This window comes from Heterodontus francisci, chromosome 3, assembly GCF_036365525.1.
Source record: "Heterodontus francisci isolate sHetFra1 chromosome 3, sHetFra1.hap1, whole genome shotgun sequence".
NCBI classification, from domain to species: domain Eukaryota; kingdom Metazoa; phylum Chordata; class Chondrichthyes; order Heterodontiformes; family Heterodontidae; genus Heterodontus; species Heterodontus francisci.
In genome coordinates, this window is record NC_090373.1 from 77,836,137 (window position 1) to 77,856,471 (window position 20,335).

At 41.8% G+C, this 20,335-nt stretch overlaps 1 protein-coding gene across 1 annotated transcript in view; it reads right to left on the bottom strand.

Moving 5' to 3' along the window:
• The window catches only part of LOC137367116 (cytosolic 5'-nucleotidase 1A-like), a 128,447-nt gene that overhangs the window by 107,559 nt on the left and 553 nt on the right, over nt 1-20,335 (bottom strand). The window contains exons 2-4 of the mRNA XM_068028552.1: nt 20,144-20,311; nt 16,695-16,824; nt 8,926-9,048 (exon numbers count right to left, since the gene is read on the bottom strand). Of these exons, the coding sequence (XP_067884653.1) occupies nt 8,926-9,048; nt 16,695-16,824; nt 20,144-20,311 (421 nt within the window). The remainder of the gene's footprint in view (nt 1-8,925; nt 9,049-16,694; nt 16,825-20,143; nt 20,312-20,335) is intronic.

The window sequence follows — 20,335 nt, forward strand, 5'->3', positions numbered from 1 at the left end:
GTGAGTTGAAGCTGGCTTCCCGATGTGCTGTCAATTTCAGCGCTTTTAACCACCACCTGCTTCCAAACCCACTTGCTCTTTGAAGTTAAAATTCCCCCCCCAAGAGTTAGACCCACTAAAAAAAAGGACAACTTCTGTTCCATTTATAAGTCTTTTTTTGTAGAGTGTTTTAGTGTTTGGTGAGGTTGTTAGTTTAGGGAAGTTTGGCACCTGTGGACTCACAGTTGTCTAATGAGATATTGTAACATTAGCGTACTGAGTACAACAATTATCAATTCCATCTGGTGGAGGCACATGGAATAAGGGAGAAGGTGTCTTCTGTGGACATGAGATGTCTAGTCTCTGCCATGTCTATGTAGCTTGAATTCCCATTTCCATTCGCATCCATATTTGGCTACTAGTTCAGACCCAAACCTGCTACTTCTAACTCCCTATCTTTTTTTTTAAACATTTGACTCCTTTTGAACCCGTCATGTCAACCAGCAAAGGCACATTCCATTTCTCTCCTCTTGGTTGCTTCCCTCCCCTTAATCCCTACTTCAACCCATCACTATTCCTCTACCTTACTACTTTCATTTTGCTACCCCTGGCTTGAATCCCCTTTGAATAAACACAGAAGCCCTCTGTGCCTGTCTCAGCTAATCAAGGCAACTAACTCTGCCACCTTACAAGCAGCAGCCTCAACTGATCAATCTTTCTCTCTCAGTAACCCTCTTCAACCACTGCACCCTTGGAATCTTTCAATGCATCAACAATCTTTGCCCCCACTGCATTTCTCTCCAAAATGTCTGTACACTCGTGAACAAGGCCCTTGCCATTCACAACCTTATTATGGAGAATTGCACTGACATATCTACCCTTTGACTGAAGCTTGGCTTAGAGGCTGACAACGCCTTGTCCTCTCCCCCAGCTCTACCCTTCATCATACGTGCCACTCAGATCACTGAGGTGCTGTTATGGCCTTATCACCAAGTCACAACTTGGTCTGTCCCCTTACTCCTCTAGTACCTTCTCTTCTAATACCTCACTTTGTTTCATCCTTCTCCCCTCTCCAAATTCTTACTCTCTACTACTTTCCCACAAGAACTCCTACCAACCCCCAAGTTTCTCATTGAAATACCTTCCCTCTCTTCCTCCCTCAGCCTATGCACTGAGCAACTCATCGTTAGTGATTTCAATTTCTATTTCAGACCCCAAACCTGCCAAGAATGAGGCATATTAATTTTGTCATATGAACATTGATTTGAAAACTGTTGCTGAAATGAAGAAAGGACTTGTTTAAAAAAAAGTTACCAGGCCCTTGGCTTGAAAGACATTTGCATATTAACAGGCAATGCTTGTGGAGACAAAAGGGTTACTTCCCTTATCCAATTTAACCCACAATAGACTTTGAGCACTAGACACTGAAGGTGAGGGAGCTCAAATTTCAAGATGACTGCTGGGATGGCTGAATCCACGAACAGATGTGGTCAAACCAGCTGGTCACGTGACTTGCCTGCTTGACAACCTGTTTTTTCTGACTTGTACAAAGAATTTGAACTGAAAAAGACTGTTTGCTCCTGGAGTGAGAAGACCTCTCCTGTCTGCTCCCATCTCTTTCTCACAAGCCTTTGGACCCACTGAGGACACATGAACTTCAAGAGAGAAAAGTGTCCTACATCGAACAAGGTTTAAGAAGAATACTGGACCCTGACGAAAAGCAAGACCTACCTACAATCAAGGACTTTACAGCGAGCTCGAAGAACAGTAACTAAAACCATCTTCAGATATTGCCTCAAACTTTTCCACTTTATTTCTTCTGTGCTTTTCTGTCTCTATCTGCATGTGTGTATCATGTATGCATGCTAGTGTGAGCGCATCACGTATCCTTAGGCGTTAACCGAATTAGAATTGAAGTTGAATAAAGTTCAACCTTTTTTCTTTAAACCTAAGAAAACCTGTTTGTTTAGTTTCTTTGCCTTATAATTGGAAGTTGGTGAATAAGGATTCACTAAGGGGGAGCTAAAAAACGGTGTGTTTAAAATTAAACCCTTTCGTACCTGGTTGTAACATCATCATCTCATCTCCAAACACTTTATTCTATCATTGCTACCCACATTCTTCTACCCACTTCCAACCCTGCTACCTTCCACATCAGTCCTTAGAAAACACTCTCCCCCGAAGTCACTTACAATTGCATTTTCAAACTCCCAGCTGTCTAGTCTTTGACCCTTAATTGGCCAGGATATGTCAGCAGCCATTAATTTGTTCAACCACTCCCTCCAACCACTCCCTCGCCTCCTCCTTTGATGCCATCATCCCCAGCAAAATATTTATTGTCTCCCATCCTGATTGCCCTCCACCCCCGCCCCCCCCGTATAGTCCCATCTTTGTTGCCTTACATCCAAGAGGCGAAGACTTGAACATATTTGGCACACAACTTGCTCAGCTATCCATCTCCATTTCTGGCTGGACCATATCAAGTACTATTTAGCCTCACTCTCCTCTGCCAAAAACCACCCACTACTCCAAGATCATCCTCAAGAACAACTATAACCCCAGTTTCTTTTTCTGTGACATTTTAAAAGGTACCAATCCAGCAGCAGGCCTTCTTGTGCCATTTACCAAACTATAGTGCCAAGATACAATACTTTCCAATGTCAGGCGGGGTATAGCAGACGCAAATCTAGCCCTTGTTAACTAGTGTCTAATTCTGGGTAGATTTTTGCTTACCTGCTAGGGACTATGTCAAGATTAAATTAAGCAAGAGATGCATTAAACTCTTAACATTTATGAAAACAGAAAGACCCATATAAACAAAATACCTATTGAAAATAAACAGTCCTGTTGAGCTATGTGGTCAGTGGCATTCCGACTAATATGTGAAGGTTGGGAGGGGAGCGGATGCTAAAGTTAATCTTTATATCTAGGATTAAGGCAGGAAGTTGACTCCATTGGGAGCCATCAGTGTCAGAAACAAAAATCTGTAATAGTAGATTAAACACTCCAGAACCTCAGAAATGTCACTACATGATGTGGAACTTCTGGAAAAGCTGGTAAAACAAAGGGAGTGAAAGAATTGAAAAGGACCATTAAGATTAATAAAGCTATAAAAAGGCAGCATAGGCAGAAACAAATATAAAGAGAGCACTTAAGTGAATAAAAGGGAAAACAGACAGTTATACACATAAAAAAAATGTGCAGTTATAATTAAAAGGAGCATTAGACAAGTAAGATAAAAAAAAGTGAGCAGTCAAGATAAAAAGGTAAAATGTAAAGGATGCAACAGGATATATATAAAACAAAAGGAAAATGAGGCAATATGCAATATATATATTATATTTAAGATGGAAACCATGAGGTGTGTTGGCTGTGGGATGACCAAAGTCATATACAATCAAATGGTGAAGAGCTGTGGAAGTTGTCTGTAAGTTTAAACAAAGTGCGACAAGTTTAGAAAGCAAGGTATAGGAGTTTACAAGGCAGGCAAAAGATTTTTGAGCTCCAGCAGACACTATTAAATTCACTAATTGAGTCATCTCTGGTTAAGTGATTTGAGCAAGCTAGTATCAGAGCTCGGGAGATCAGTGAGGGATTGGAGCCAGAAACCAGTACAAATCAGGAACAGCACTGTCATATCACAGAGATACAAGTGCTGAAGGAAGCCAAGAAAAGGGAATACTGAATACTGAATGGAAATACTTAAGGTTAATAAAAGAAACAAGAGAGGTATGAAACTAGTTGAAGCTACGCAAGCAATTACATTGGCAAAACAAACACTGTTTAACATAGCAAAAGGAAAGGCAGTTAGAAAACCAGAGAGGAAAGCCGAGACTACAATGCAGATCAGAAAGATTGCAGTTCTGGGGAAATTGTCATGTGAAACATTACCTATAGGATGTTGAGCTGTCTACTTCCATTTATAATAACAAATATTGAGGAAAGCTTAGATTTTCCTAATTTGGAACCAATAAGAACCCATTGGTAGCTGTCAATATTGTGGTAAATGGCATAGGGAGAAATAATCTTAAATAACTCTAAAAACCATATATATGAGGTTTGGATCCAAACTCAAAGTTAGAAGATGCAAAGTGATGTTATCTGGTACACTTTGGGTAAGAAGGGGAGTTCACCAAAAAGAAGGCGTAGTGTGAGAATAACAATTCCACCTTCAAAAGTAACCTGGAATCTGGAGGGGAGAGGCCGTGGAGGGTTTTGAAAACAAGGATAAGAATTTTAAATTTAAGGCATTGTTGGGCCAGCAGCCAACATAGGTCAGCAAACGCTGGGTGATGGGTGAACAGAACATAATGTGAGTTAGGATACTGGCAGCAGAATTTTGGATGAGTTCAAGTTTACGGAGGGTACAAGGTGGGAGGCTGGCCAGGAGGGGAGAGGCCGTGGAGGGTTTTGACTGGAATAGTCAAGTCTGGAGATAACAAAGGTATGGATAAGGGTTTCAGCAGCAGAGGAGCTGAGGTAGGGGTGGAATCGGATGAACAGACTGGGACTTCTTTCTATAGAAAAGACTGAGGGGTGACCTAATAATTATGAAGATGTTTGATAGGGAAAATAGTTCCACTTGTGAGGGAGTCCAAAATTAGCAACCATGAATATAAAAGATAGTCAGTAATAAATCTAATAAGGAATTCAGAAGAAATTGTTTTACCCAGAGAGTGGTTAGATTGTGGAACTTGCTACTGCATGAAGTAATTGAAGTGAATAGTATAGATGCATTTATGGGAAGATAGATAGTTACATGAGAGAGGAAGGAATAGAAGGACATATAGATAAGGTTAGATAAAGTAGGGTTGGAGGAGACTTATGTGGAGTATAAACATCATATTGACCAGTTGGGGCGAATGACTTGGTTCTGTGCTGTAAATTCTAAGTATTTATAAGGGAAGACAAACAATAAGCTCTCCCCAAAGATGTCCCATGTAAAATCAATGAGGGCAATTATGACATTGGTAGTGTATGTAAAATGGGGAATATCAGATCAACTGCCTATTACAATATATCTCCCTCAATTTTCAGAGAGGAAACAGCAGCTGATCAGTTATTGTCCATTTTATGATATTGGCAAAGTCAAAATTCGCTGCTATTACATTGTTCTAAAATTACATGGAAGTCATAGAAAGATTTAAAGGGCTCAAAATAAATAAATCGCCAGAGGCAAATGGTATTCATCCCAGGGTATCGAGAAGGAAACAAGATATTGGGAATAATTTACCTACTGGTACCTATTTAGTGTTCATTGGCTCCCTCATAAGCTGGTTTAATTAGTGCTCAAATACAAAAGTGATGACAATACAGGCACAAGTAATGAGAGTCTCATTAGTCATATATCCATTCTGTAAAATAATTGGATTGATTCTCAGGATTGAACTGAAGATCATCTGTACAATGGCAATCTTGTAAACAGCAGTCACTTTGGTCCTGATTTCACATTAGTAATGATGGCAAAACTGTCAATGTTCACCGTCATTACGCTTCTGAAACTGACAGCAATTTCTGGAGTCCACACATGTGCAGTTAAACATAGAAATGCAGAAGTTGCTATCAGTGATTCTATGCTTCTCCATAGGATGTGCTGAAGTTACCCCAGACTGCAATCAAATGGAAATCACTAAACTGATGAGAACTTGCCGGAGAGGGTGCACAGGAGATTCACCAGGATGCTGCCTGGGCTGGAGCATTTCAGTTAGGAAGAAAGACTAGATAGGCTAGGGCTGTTTTCCTTAGAGTGGAGAAGGCTGAGGGGGGACCTGATTGAGGTTTACAAAATTATGACGGGCATTGATAGGATAGACAGGAAGAAACCTTTTCCCTTAGCGGAGGGGTCAATAACCAGGGGGCATAGATTTAAGGGAAGGGGCAGGAGTTTTAGAGGGGAGTTGAGGAAACATTTTTTCACCCAGAGAGTGGTTGGAATCTGGAACACACTGCCTGAAGGGGTGGTAGAGGCAGGAACCCTCACAACATTTATGAAGTATTTAGATGAGCACTTGAAAAGCCATAGCATACAAGGCTACGGGCCAAGTGCAGGAAAATGGGATTAGATTGGACGGGTACTTGACGGTCTGCGCAGGCGCGTTGGGCCGAAGGGCCTGTTTCTATGCTGTAAAACTCTATGACTATTATTAGTGTCACTGTAAAAACCCTTGAACAAGTTGCACCTTGTTGCATGAGATATAACTGGGTTTTTCTGAATGGCGTACCAAGTTCAGAATTACTGATAAACAACAACATTGGCCCTGAAAGTGTCATTTTATATTCGTTGATTTTTATTTTTTCTATTCTGATAAGAAATTCCATATTTTTTTAAATAATAAAAATGCTATTTATTAAAGTTCTTTTATGATATATTAGCTTCTACCTTAATCCCACATGTATGTCCCAATGATTAATTTCACTATCTGTAAAAATTTTAAGTTAAAAGTGAAAGCATTCAATGGTTTTTACCTCCTAGCTTGCTGTCTGTGAGAATACTTCAATGTGAATGACTGCTTACCCTGGCTGCTGGCAATTGGAGAACCCCTTGACTTGGCACCAGAAACAAACTGATGTCGGAAAAGGGGAAGTCCATGGCACGGACATAGTTAGATCTTTGTGGGTAGCTTTTTTAAAGGTCAGTTTTAAGTTCCGTTGCTTCGCTGCTGACCACAAAATCCAGCCCATGGATTTAGAGGGGAAGATCCTGACTGACCAGTTTCCTTGCCTTCTTCACATAACACAAATGAACTCAGGTCAGTCCTATAACATGGTCTCCTTCAACTTCCAAAAGACTTTGTGAAACTTCCACATGGATGGTTATTCATTAAACTCAAAGCTACAGCAATTGAGACCAAATGCTGCAAGTAATAAAAAAAAAAGACGAAAGATAGAAACAACATGCACTCATTACAATTCGAGTTATGTAAGAGTGGAGGAGAAGGAACTACTGAGGTCAATGCCTCACGGCTCACCATTTCTAGTATGCATATATTGTCAAGGAAATCCTATATGCCAAAAGAGAAATATTAATTTCAATCTGTTGAAAACTTACCTTCGACTTTTAAAGGGAAAAAATACTACAGTAAACTTCTAAAAAAACTAGCAGCCAAGTTGGCCACTGCCATTTACATCTGAAATACCAGGAGATTGAACTGGAGACGAAAAGAAGCCCAGCCAGGACAATGGCTTGCTCTAAGTGATTGAAGTACCTAAAATGGCTTCATTAGCACAACAGTCAAGGCCATTGTCACAAATTAGCTTTGAAAGAGCCAACCTCCTCCAAGTGTGAATGGGTATCCTGGGGCATGTAAAACCTTGAATTCCATTAGAAGATTCCAGAAAAACGTCATTAGAAACAAAGGGGATTGAGAGAACCATGTGACTGCTTGTTCATCTCTGAAGAAACTAGAAGTTTTGTTACACAGACAAACAGTAACAGAGTGTGCAGCAGCAGAAAGCTGGGTACTTTCTTTTCTCTCTCTCCAGAAAACATCAAATTTGAAAACCGTTTGTGATTGGAGGATCCTGCAAGCCTACAGGCCGCTACAGTCAACAACCAGGGGAAAAGAGCCAACTACAGATTCTGCCTTCATGAAAACCCCGAGCAAAGCAAGCCAGCCAAAATACACTTTAACCAACCAAGAACTTCAAAAATAGAGCTTCAGCTAAGGACTACAAGATCATCCACTTTACAGACTGTATTTAAGTTCCATTTATTCTGGGCTTTAATCCAAGCACCAAATCTATTTTCCCTCCTGTAATCTATTTATGTGTGTGCGATTCTCATGTGAATGTGTGCGTGAATGTGCAGCATATTTTTAGTATTTTTAAATTGGGTTGGAATGTTAAGTATAATAGACTTACCTCTTTCTTGTTTAAACTCAAGAAAACCTGTCCAATTGGTTCTTTCACAATCACAGTAAAGGAAAAAGGTAAAACACGCACAACCACTGTTTAAAAGGAATAAACCCTGTTGTGGTCAAATAAGAGGAAGAGGGGAGCCTGAGACCCCCATCCTCACCTGTCCGTAATGATATAAATTAACTAGATTCAGAAATTCAATGTAAAGTGATCAAATTTGCAGATTGCATCAACCTAAGAGGGGCAGTGGGATCAGTGTCAGACTTCAGAAATTATCGATTGTTGGGCAAAATATATAAGTGGGCAGAAGAATGGCAGATGAAATGTAATCCAGACAATGTGAAATACTGCAGATAGTAAGGGAACACTCATTCTCCATACATTATATTGAAATAGCTAAGTATAAATCCAAAAATGACCCAAGAAACTTGTCCAATCAATGCAGAGCAGCAAACAACAAAGACAAACAATGTGAGCTACACAGCCAAAATACACAACCAGATCTAGTTCTGGTCAGACATTCAAGTTCTGGAGGCAGTGTAAAGAAGAACGACAAGACAGGCCCCTTGTGTCATTGGTCTGTGTATGAAGATGGACTGGAGAAATTTGGGCCTTTCAGCATGTTACGGGTATTGAAAACCTGGAGTATTTAAATTAAACTCTAGAAATAGAACAAGAAAAGACAGGTTTGAACTTATAAAAGATAATTTTAGGACTGATATCAGGAAATTTTTCACACAGAGTGATGAACATGAGAAACAGACTTCTTGATAGAGCAGTGGAGGCATCAATTAAGAAAAAATTGGATGTCACAATGGAAGGACATTTGGATTTTTCTGGATGGATGAATTAATAAAGAACAGAAGACCTTCCGCATTAGTAATTATCTTGTGATTTCGTGAACAGTCTATTCAGCATTACTCTCGAGGCCCTAGCATGCATATTCTGCGTCGCATTTTGATATCTAAGGGCTAAAGATGATGTTTGTAGTTCCTTAACATCCATGTTGCAGGATTTCTTAACATTGAAACTTTAAGATATACTGATACAACTTCGATTTCTGCAATGTATTGCTTTCTTCACCCTTACCTTCACTTAGTGCTTTTGCAACTTTCATGGGGTCTGATGAGAGATACAAGTTGGTGTGATATGCCTTTAGATAATTGATAGGACTTGTTCCACCCGTCATACAAAATCTTTCAATTGATAAACCTAAAAAAGTTAAAGTTAACAGGTTAAAACTGTATCTTCATTTTAGATTGTTTGATGAATTAATCAATGCCACAATAAATTAGGTAAACCAATTTTATCACATTCCCATGTGATATCAAATCTATCAAAATATGACAACAAAGAAGAGAAATTTCTCCCTCTCCGATTGCTTCTATATTTCTGTCACAAACATGCGGCACATATGGAAATTAATCATTCATGCAATAAAATGAAAAAAACACAAATGTATGATTATCCACTATGGTAGGAAGAATAGTACAGCAAAATATTATTTAAAAGGAGAGCAACTATAGAATGCTGTAATACAGAGGGATCTGGGTGTCCTTGTACATGAAACACAAAAAGTTAGCATGAAGGTACAGCAAGTAATTAGGAAGGCAAATGGAATGTTGGCCTTTATTGCAAGGGGGATGGAGTATAAGGGAAAGAAGTCTTACAACAAATGTACAGGGCGTTAGTGAAACCACACCTAGAGTACTGTGTACAGTTTTGGTCGCAATATTTAAAGGAAGATATACTTGCATGGGAGGCAGTTCAGAGAAGGGTCACTAGGTTGATTCAACAGTGACTACACTTTAAAAAGTACTTTATTTTTTATTCATTCATGAGGTGTGGGCGACACTGGCCAGGCCAACATTTATTGCCCATCCCTAATTGCCCTTGAGAAGGTGGTGGTGAGCTGCCTTCTTGAACCGCTGCAGTCCATTTGGGGTAGGTGTACCCACAGTGCTGTTAGGAAGGGAGTTCCAGGATTTTGACCCAGTGACAATGAAGGAACGGCGATATAGTTCCAAGTCAGGATGGTGTGTGACTTGGAGGGGAACTTGCAGGTGGTGGTGTTCCCATGTATTTGCTGCCCTTGTCCTTCTAGTTGATAGAGGTCGCGGGTTTGGAAGGTGCTGTCTGAGGAGCCTTGGTGCATTGCTGCAGTGCATCTTGTAGATGGTACATACTGCTGCCACTGTGCGTCGGTGGTGGAGGGAGTGAATGTTTGTAGATGGTGTGCCAATCAAGCGGGCTGCTTTGTCCTGGATGGTGTTGAGCTTCTTGAGTGTTGTTGGAGCTGCACCCATCCAGGGAAGTGGAGAGTATTCCATCACACTCCTGACTTGTGCCTTGGAGATGGTGGACAGGCTTTGGGGAGTCAGGAGGTGAGTTACTCGCCTCAGGATTCCTAGCCTCTGACCTGCTCTTGTAGCCACGGTGTTTATATGGCTACTCCAGTTCAGTTTCTGGTTAATGGTAACCCCTAGGATGTTGATAGTGGGGGATTCAGCGATGGTAATGCTGTTGAATGTCAAGGGGAGATGGTTAGATTCTCTCTTGTTGGAGATGGTCATAGCCTGGCACTTGTGTGGCGCGAATGTTACTTGCCACTTAACAGCCCAAGCCCGGATATTGTCCAGGTCTTATTGCATTTCTACATGGACTGCTTCAGTATCTGAGGAGTCACAAATGGTGCTGAACATTGTGCAATCATCCGCGACCATCCCCACTTCTGACCTTATGATTGAAGGAAGGTCATTGATGAAGCAGCTGAAGATGGTTGGGCTTAGGACACTACCCTGAGGAACTCCTGCAGTGATGTCCTGGAGCTCAGATGATTGACCTCCAACAACCACAACCATCTTCCTTTGCGCTAGGTATGACTCCAGCCAGCGGACAGTTTTCCCCCTGATTCCCATTGACCTCAGTTTTGCTAGGGCTCCTTGATGCCATACTTGGTCAAATGCTGCCTTGATGTCAAGGGCAGTCACTCTCACCTCACCTCTTGAGTTCAGCTCTTTTGTCCATGTTTGAACCAAGGCTGTAATGAGGTCAGGAGCTGAGTGGCCCTGGTGGAACCCAAACTGAGTGTCACTGAGCAGGTTATTGCTAAGCAAGTGCCGCTTGATGGCACTGTTGATGACACCTTCCATCACCTTACTGATGATTGAGAGTAGGCTGATGGGGCGGTAATTGGTCGGGTTGGATTTTTCCTGCTTTTTGTGTACAGGGCATACCTGGACAATTTTCCACATTGAAGGCTAGATGCCAGTGTTGTAGCTGTACTGGAACAGCTTGGCTAGGGGCGCGGCAAGTTCTGGAGCACAGGTCTTCAGTACTATTGCCGGAATATTGTCAGAGCCCATAGCTTTTGCAGTAACCAGTGCCTTCAGTCGTTTCTTGATATCACGCGGAGTGAATCGAATTGGCTGAAGTCTGGCATCTGTGATGCTGGGGACTTCAGGAGGAGGCCGAGATGGATCATCAACTCGGCACTTCTGCTGAAGATTGTTGCAAATGCTTCTGCCTTATCTTTCGCACTGATGTGCTGGGCTCCCCCATCATTGAGGATGGGGATATTTGTGGAGCCACCTCCTCCAGTTAGTTGTTTAATTGTCTGAGGAGCCTTGATGCATTCACGGTTGGATGTGGCAGGACTGCAGAGCTTAGATCTGATCCGTTGCTAATGGAATCGCTTAGCTCTGTCTATCGCATGCTGCTTACACAGTTTGGCACGCAGATAGTCCTGTGTTGTAGCTTCACCAGGTTGACACCTCATTTTGAGGTATGTCTGTTGCTGCTCCTGGCATGCCCTCCTGCACTCTTCATTGAACCAGGGTTGGTCTCCTGGCTTGATGGTAATGGTAGAGTGGGGGATATGCCGGGCCATGAGGTTACAGATTGTGGTCGAGTACAATTCTGCTGCTGCTGATGGCCCACAGCGCCTCATGGATGCCCAGTTTTGCATTGCTAGATCTGTTTGAAATCTATCCCATTTAGCACGGTGATAGTGCCACACAACACGAAGGAGGGTATCCTCAATGTGAAGGCGGGACTTCGTTTCCACAAGGACTGTCCAGTGGTCACTCCTACCAATACAGTCATGGACAGAAGCATCTGCAGCAGGCAGATTGGTGAGGACGAGGTCAAGTATGTTTTTCCCTCTTGTTGGTTCCCCCACCACCTGCTGCAGACCCAGTCTAGCAGCTATGTCCTTTAGGACTTGGCCAGCTCGGTCAGTAGTGGTGCTACCGAGCCACTCTTGGTGATGGACATTGAAGTCCCCCACCCAGAGTACATTTTGTGCCCTTGCCACCCTCAGTGCTTCCTCCAAGTGGTGTTCAACATGGTAGAGTACTGAGTCATCAGCTGAGGGAGGGCAGTAGGTGGTAATCAGTAGGAGGTTTTGATTTTGATTTTAGAGATACAGCACTGAAACAGGCCCTTCGGCCCACCGAGTCTGTGCCGACCAACAACCACCAATTTGTACTAATCCTACATTAACCCCCCACCATATTCTCTACCACATCCCCACCATTCTCCAACCACCTACTTACACTAGGGGCAATTTACAATGGCCAATTTACCTATCAACCTGCAAGTCTTTGGAGGTGCGAGGAAACCGGAGCACCCGGGGGAAACCCACGCAGACACAGGGAGAACTTGCAAACTCCGCACAGGCAGTACCCAGAATTGAACCCGGGTTGCTGGAGCTGTGAGGCTGCGGTGCTAATCACTGCGCCACTGTGCCACCCATGTTTGACCTGATGCCATGAGACTTCATGGGGTGCGGAGTCGATGTTGAGGACTCCCAGGGCAACTCCCTCCCTACTGTATACCACTGTGCCGCCATCTCTGCTGGGTCTGTCCTGCTGGTGGGACAGGACATACCCAGGGATAGTGATTGTAATGTCTGGGATGTTGTCTGTAAGGTATGATTCCGTGAGTATGGCTATGTCAGGCTGTTGCTTGACTAGTCTGTGGGACAGCTCTCCCAACTTTGGCACAAGCCCCAAGATGTTAGTAAGGAGGACTTTGCAGGGTCGACAGGGCTGGGTTTGCTGTTGTCGTTTCCGGTGCCTCGGTCGATGCCGGGTGGTCCGTCCGGTTTCATTCCTTTTTATTAACTTCGTAGCGGTTAGGTACAACTGAGTGGCTTGCTAGGCCATTTCAGAGGGCATGTAAAAGTCAACGATATTGCTGTGGGTCTGGAGTCACATGTAGGCCAGACCAGGTAAGGACAGCTGATTTCTTTCCCTAAAGGACATTAGTGAACCAAATGGGTTTTTACAACAATCGACAATGGTTTCATGGCCATCATTAGACTAGCTTTTAATTCCAGATTTATTAATTAAATTCAAATTCCACCTTCTGCTATGGTGGGATCCGAACCCATGTCCCCAGAGAAATACCGTGGGTCCCTGGGTTACTAGTCCAGTGATAATACCACTACGCCACCACCTACTTCTTTGGCTGTAAAGCACTTTCAAACATCTGGTGGTCATGAAAGATGCTATATAGATGCAAGTCTTTCTTTTTCTCAGGAAAGAAAAGGGGCAAGGCAAGAGGGTGAAACAACAATCACATTCGGGGAGGCGGTGGCGATGTGGTGTTTTCACTGGACTAGTAATCCTGAGGCCTAGGCGAATGGACTGAGAACATGGGTTCAAATCCCACCATGGCAGATGGTGAAATTTGAACTGAATCAATAAAAAATCTGGAATTAAAATATAGTCTAATGGGTGACCATGAAACCATAGCCGATTGTTGTAAAAACCCATCTGGTTCACTAACGTCCTTTAGAGAAGGAAATCTGCTGTCCTTACGTGGTCTGGCCAACATGTGACTCCACACCCACAGCAATATGGTTAACTCTGAACTGCCCTCTGAAATGGCCTAGCAAGCCACTCAGATGTATTAAACCGCTACAAAGTCTAAGAAAAGGAATGAAATCGGATGGACCACCTGGCATCGACCTAGGCACTGGAAACAACAACAACAAACCTAGCCCTGTCGACTCTGCAAAGTCCTCCTTACTAACATCTGGGAGCTTGTGCTAAAGTTGGGAGAGCTGTCCCACAGACTAGTCAAGCTGCTCCATCAATGACCTTCATAAGGTCAGAAGTGGGGATGTTTGCTGACCAACAACCTGACATAGTCATACTCACAGAATCATACCTTACAGACAATGTCCCAGACATCGCCATCACCAGGTATGTCCTGTCCCACCATCAAGATAGACGCAGCAAAGGTGGCGGCACAGTAGTATACAATAGGGAGGGAGTTGCCTTGATTCAACAATCTTCCTGTCCTGTATTGTTACTTGGCCTGAAAAGTGCCCATGATTTCCAATCCACATGTGCAATGTCAAGACAGATTGACCAATAACATTTTAAAGTTAAAATTCCCATAAAGTGCATATTTTTGAGTCCTGTTAATTTGCTAATCTTTAGGCTTTACCTCAATTCTCTTCCATAATTTTTAATCCTCTTCGTCATAGAATTTGACAGCCTTACAGCACAGAAGGAGACCAATTTGCCCGTTGTGCTTGTGCGGGCAAATACGCCCTTAATACTTCATTCATCATCTTGGTCAATCTTCTTCAATACATGTTTATTCTTTACTTACTTGTGGCTTATTTCCACCAACCAAGCATATTATGGCCTTGCTCCATTACACCACATGCTACTCTTCTCTCCTGACACCATTATCATACTTTCTTAATGCTATGGACCTCATGGCTGCATTAACAATATTTGGGAGATTTATACTCAATGGGAGACATTCAATCAGGAGATTCAGGGGTTCCAGAATAAACTTGTTCCCACAAAGAAAAAAGGTGCAACAGCCAAATTCAGGCCCCCTGGATAACAATGTGCATCGAGGGTAAGACAAGTCAAAAAAGTGAAGCTTATGTTAGACAGCAAGAGCTTAATACTGCAGAAATCCTAGGAGAGTACAGAAAGTGTAGGGGTGAAATTGAAAGGGAAATTAGGTAATCAAAGAGAGGGCATGAAAAAATACTGGCAAGTAAAATCAAGGAAAATCCAAAGATATTTTATAAGTACATGAAGAGCAAAAGGATAACTAAGGAAAGAGCACAGCCTATCTGGGACCAAAAAGGTAACCTGTGTGTGGAGGCAGAGGATGCGGATAAGGTTCTTAATGATGTTCTAGTTGTCTTCACAAAAGAGGGGGCCGATGATGTCATAGTTAAGGAAGAAGAGTGTGAAATATTGGATGGATAAACATTGTAAGAGGGCAAGTATTAAAAGGTCCAGATGAAATATATTCCAGGTTGTTCAAAGGAGTAAGAGAGAAAATTGTGGAGGCTCTGACCATTATTTTTCAATCTTCTCTGGCTACAGGAATGGTGCCAGAGGTTTGGAGGACTTCCAATGTTGCACTATTAAAAAGGAAGGAAGGCAGAATCTAAGTAATTCTAGGTCAGTTGGCTTAACTTGGGTTGTGGGTAAACTATTGGAATTAATTCTGAGGGACAGTACAAACCTTAATTTAGAAAGGCATAAATTAATCAAGGAAAATCAGCATTGATTTGTTAAGGGAAGATCATGTCTGATTAACTTTACTGAATCATTTGAGGTGACAAGTAGGGTTGTTGACCACAGTGCAGTTGATGTGGTCTACATGGATTATAGTAAGGCTTTTGACAAGGTCCCACATGGCAGTAGTAAAAGCGCTTGGGATCCAAGGGAGAGTGGCAAATTGGATCCAAAATTAGCTTAGTGGCAGGAAGCAATGGGTAATGATTGACAGATGTTTTTGCAACTGGAAAGCTGTTACCAGTGGGGCTCTGCAGGGCTCAGTACCCGGCCCCTTGGTTTTTGTAATTTATATTAATGATTTAGACTCAAATATAGGGGGCATGATAAAGAAGTTTGCAGATAATACAAAAACTGACCATTTGGTTGCCAGTGAGGAGGAAAGCTTTAGGCTGCAGGAAGATATTGATGGACTGGTCAATAGAGCAGAAAAATGGAAAATGGAATTCAATCCTGAGAAGTGTGAGGTAATGTATTTTGAGAGATGCAACAAGGCAAGAGAATGCACAATAAATCGGATGATACTGAGTAATGTGAAGGAACAAAGGGACACAGATCTATAAGGCAGCAGGACAGGTCAATAGAGTGGCTTAGAAGGCGTATGGCATGCTTTCCTTTATCAACCGAGGGTTATGAGAGGGCCTAGACTGAGTAAATAGGGATGACCTATTTATCTTAGCAGAGGGCTCAAAAAGCAGGGGGCATAGATTTAAAGTAATTCGTAGAAGAATTAGAGGAGAGATGAGGCAATATTTTTTCACCCAGAGGGTGGTAAGAAACTGGAACTCACTGCTTGAAAGGGTGGTAGAGGCAGAAACTCTCACCACATTTAAAATGAACATGGATTTCTACTTGAAGAGCCATGACCTGCAGAGTTACAGACCTATTGCAGGAAAGAGGGATAAGGCTGGATAGCTCTTTGTCAACTGGCATGGATACAATGGGCCAAAAGGCCTCCTTCTGTGTCACAAATGTTCTATGTCTATACTAGTTAAGTGACTCATCAGCTGCCTGAGAACTGGTAAAAGGTTATATCATGATTGGTGGATTTTTTTTTTTGTTACTGCTTTATCAATTTGATTTTTGCTGGAATTTCACTTGTAAATTGTGTGTTCCTGCCTTTTTGTTAGCTATTTATGATTGGTGAAAAAATAAGGCTTTTCTCAAATTTACTGTTAAAAGAGGTTTTTACTCAAAATCAATACGCAGCTCCTTACGATGACATATGGTCAGTAAAAAGAATCTATGGGCATTAATTATTAATAATGGTTCAAAAGGCAGTCATTGTATACATACCGTAGTGATTGATGCTGTTTATCAGCCTCACTCCAACTTGGGCATGGTTATTAGTCATAAGAACTATATCAAATATTTCATCACTGCCAGGATAAAGTTCATGTAGTCGAAAGTTAACTGTCTCCAGTGCCTAGAAATAACATATAAGTTTCCAATTATACCAACATAATTCAGATAGTATATATACATATAATATAAATCTGATGTTTGCACATTTTCCATGTCTACAGATTTAGTTGATGCCAAGTTTTTTGGTCGCACTTTTATATCAATCTTTCCTCACTGTAAATTCCTACATCCATATTTCCCATTGAATTTTCCTGGCAACTGACTCTTGTCATTATATAATTATTGGCCACTGGGTGACACTGTATTATTCTTTCAATAAAATACAATCATCCATCATCTTATCATTGAATTGCCTTTTGTGCCTACTAATGTCTTTATTAAGGAATTAACGTGAAGGTCACAGCTTCTTCCAAAAATCTCAGCTTGAACCTGATATTTTTGCTGTGAGCTGTGACACTACTAGCTGAATTCAGAATGTACGATCTGAGCATTTGCAATTTACCCAGTCGCCCTGGATGGAAGAGTTAAGAGAGTGAATATCTGTATCTAGCTTCCAGAAGTTACTGGTAAATTTTCATTATTTTTATTATATGCTCTCAGGATATGGGCATCACTGGCAAGGATCCCTTTATTGCCCATCTCCAGTTGGCCTGAGAAAGTGGTAGTGGGCTTTTTGCTTGAACGGCTACAGTCTAAATGGCAATGCTCCCACAATTGTGTTATCTGAAGAAAAGCTAGAGGCAAATTTCAAAAGCTTTTTGTGTGTGTGCGCTTAAGTATGCTAGTTTGTACGTGAGCGAAACAGAATGGAAATGTGCACCGATACACAACCTTGCAGCTTTTATTTTCTACAAACTTTGAAAAACATGAAGGTAACAGTGATAGAGGGGAGCAACTGAACTTGTACCAATTTCTGGCACAAAAAGAGATGCATAATTGGAACGCACAGCTGAAGATATCAATCAAATTGGGCCTCATTCAGGCCTTATTTGCATTAAACTAGTGAACTGCAAACATCAATCAGCCGTTCTGACATCTGACAGCCTGCAACTACTTGTTGGGGGGGGGGGGTGGGGGGGTGGAGTCGGGAGGGGGGCGTGCGGAGTGCAAAACTGAAGGGGAGGAGCCTAGGATTGCTACAGCCTGCATTGTATCTGTGGAACTAAGAGGAGTACTCCTGCTCCCCCTAGCTCCACACAAATGAAAATGTTTTCCGACCTTTAAGCAGCATCTAGTAATCTCTTTCTAAAGTGCTGATTAGGGTGCTTAAGACCTGAAACAATATATGCCGTGCAAGCTCTGTTCGGCTGCAGACGACTTTTAATCAGGTTCTTACAACCCACATTAGGACTCCAATTTGCTTATGTAAGATGCCTATTGGAACATAGGAACAGGAGTAGACCAGTTAGCCTCTCGAGCCTATTCTGCCAAATAGAAAGCCTATAGTTACTGCAACTATGTTTTGTTGCATTAAAAGTGCTGATACTTTTGTCACAGAGACACAACAGATGGATTGTCTTTCCTCATCTTAATATAATTCATTTAAAAATAACAATCAAGTTCAATTTTGAAAGCAAACAAAAACTTGGAGGGGGACAGGTGGGAGAGGAGAGTTGAGGGCTCTGGTCTCTCATCATGTGGGGAGAGCCAGTGAAAGTGACAGCAAAATGAATGGAAGGTTAAGAGTGAAGTGAGTGACAGTTCAGTGAATGGGAGCAAAAGATATAGGGGCTGAAAGGATATGGGGGTGTAGCAAAAAGCAAGGGCAGAGATTGGAAGGGACAGGGATCGTGCTGGAAGTGAGGGGAATAGAAGAAGACAAGGTGGCAATGGGCAGAATAGTAAGAATGTGCCACTTGCTACTGCATGGACTGGTTGAGGCAAACAGCACAGATACATTTAACAGGAAGCTAGTTAAGCACATGAGGGATAAAGGAATAGAAGGATATGTCATATGTTGATAGGATGAGATGAAGTAAGAAGTAAGGTGGCTTGTGTGGAACATAAACACCAGCATAGATCTTTTGGGACACATGACCTGTTTCTGTGCTGTAAAATTCTATGTAATTCTATGTAAGAAGCAGAGGGGTTGCAAAACAAATAAGGAGATGGGGATGGGAAGAGCTGCTGAGAGCCACATTTTCACTGTAAATAACCAGTTAGCTGTTAATGTGCAGTCCTGAAAGAATGTTTTACTGTTGTGTTTTTTCTCTTTGCTCCTCTGATTTTTTAATCACCCTTTTAGCATGTTTCTATGTTTTCTTATATACATCCAGTGAACCTCTTCCCCTTTCTCTCCACAATATTTGCAGAAGTCACTTTTTTCTCTTTATTTATTTCACTTTGAAGTGACAGTGAGAGAAAAAGGAACACAAAGAGAACAGGGACAACTAAGATAGATACATGGCATGTCATCCATGGGCAGATATTATAGAGGGATGAGGGATCATTGAACCAGGATAAACAGACATGTCAGTCCCCATCTTAAAATCATACCACCAGTCCATTGTTTTATATTTCCAGTATTAATTCCTATGCCCATCTATCTCATGGAAACTGCCTTTGCAAACTTGCTACACTTTAATTAGGTAATATTGTTACACTTCAGTTTAGTACACTACAGCTAAATTCCTCTGTGTTAACTCTAGTAAATCTATGAAGCAGGCTCTCCAGAGAGACAGTAGATGCAGATATTGTTGATTCATTCAAATGCAAATGAGTTTTTTGGAGAGTAATATTTTGGGATACAGTATATAAATAACGAGACATGACATGAAATGCTTTAAAACTACGGGTCCCAAAGCTTTCCACCACTGGAGATTTCTTCACTTCATGTCTATGTCTGTTGTACACTAATTGATTGAGACTGATTGCCACGATTAGTCAATAACTCCATTATTGTTATATCATGTGACTACTAGGGCAGTTGAAGGTGAACTGGAAATATCAGAGTTTAATTTGTTCAACAATTCTTATGTTTCTATTTCTCGGCTTCCAAAGTTAATATAAGCACAGAGTGTATGATTTTAAAATGGGAGTGGAATTATGTCTGCTCACCTTGACCTTCTCACCCATCTTCAGCCGAAGACCGCACTTAGTCTGGACTCCCTCTGTGCAAAGCCAAGGACAATCAACTGGAACAACAAGCCTACAAAATATACTCAACCTGTTTCTCAAGTGCTTTCTTCATTGAGCTAAAAATGCACATTCACAGTGCTGGCAAAGAGCAAAGTTGTTACTAAGTAATGAGCGATTTGTTTCCAATCGTAACATGATATTTTTAAAGTAATTCCGCAAGTACACTACTTGATCTGGATGTTCAGAACTGCCTTACTCACAACAGCTCCGTGGATGAGTTCTAAAAGTGCACTTGGTCTTACCTTCATTAAGGCGAAGGCCAATCCTTTCTTGAGTGGCTCGTTTTCGTGATCTAATTGATATTTCACATAAGGCTCCAACCCGTCAGACTCATAGATCGCCCTTTCATCAGCCATGTTGAAGAGTGTCCTGGAGGACACTGCGATGGTAATGGCCTGGTGAGATTTGCTCTAGAAATAAGAACCCGGTTTAGA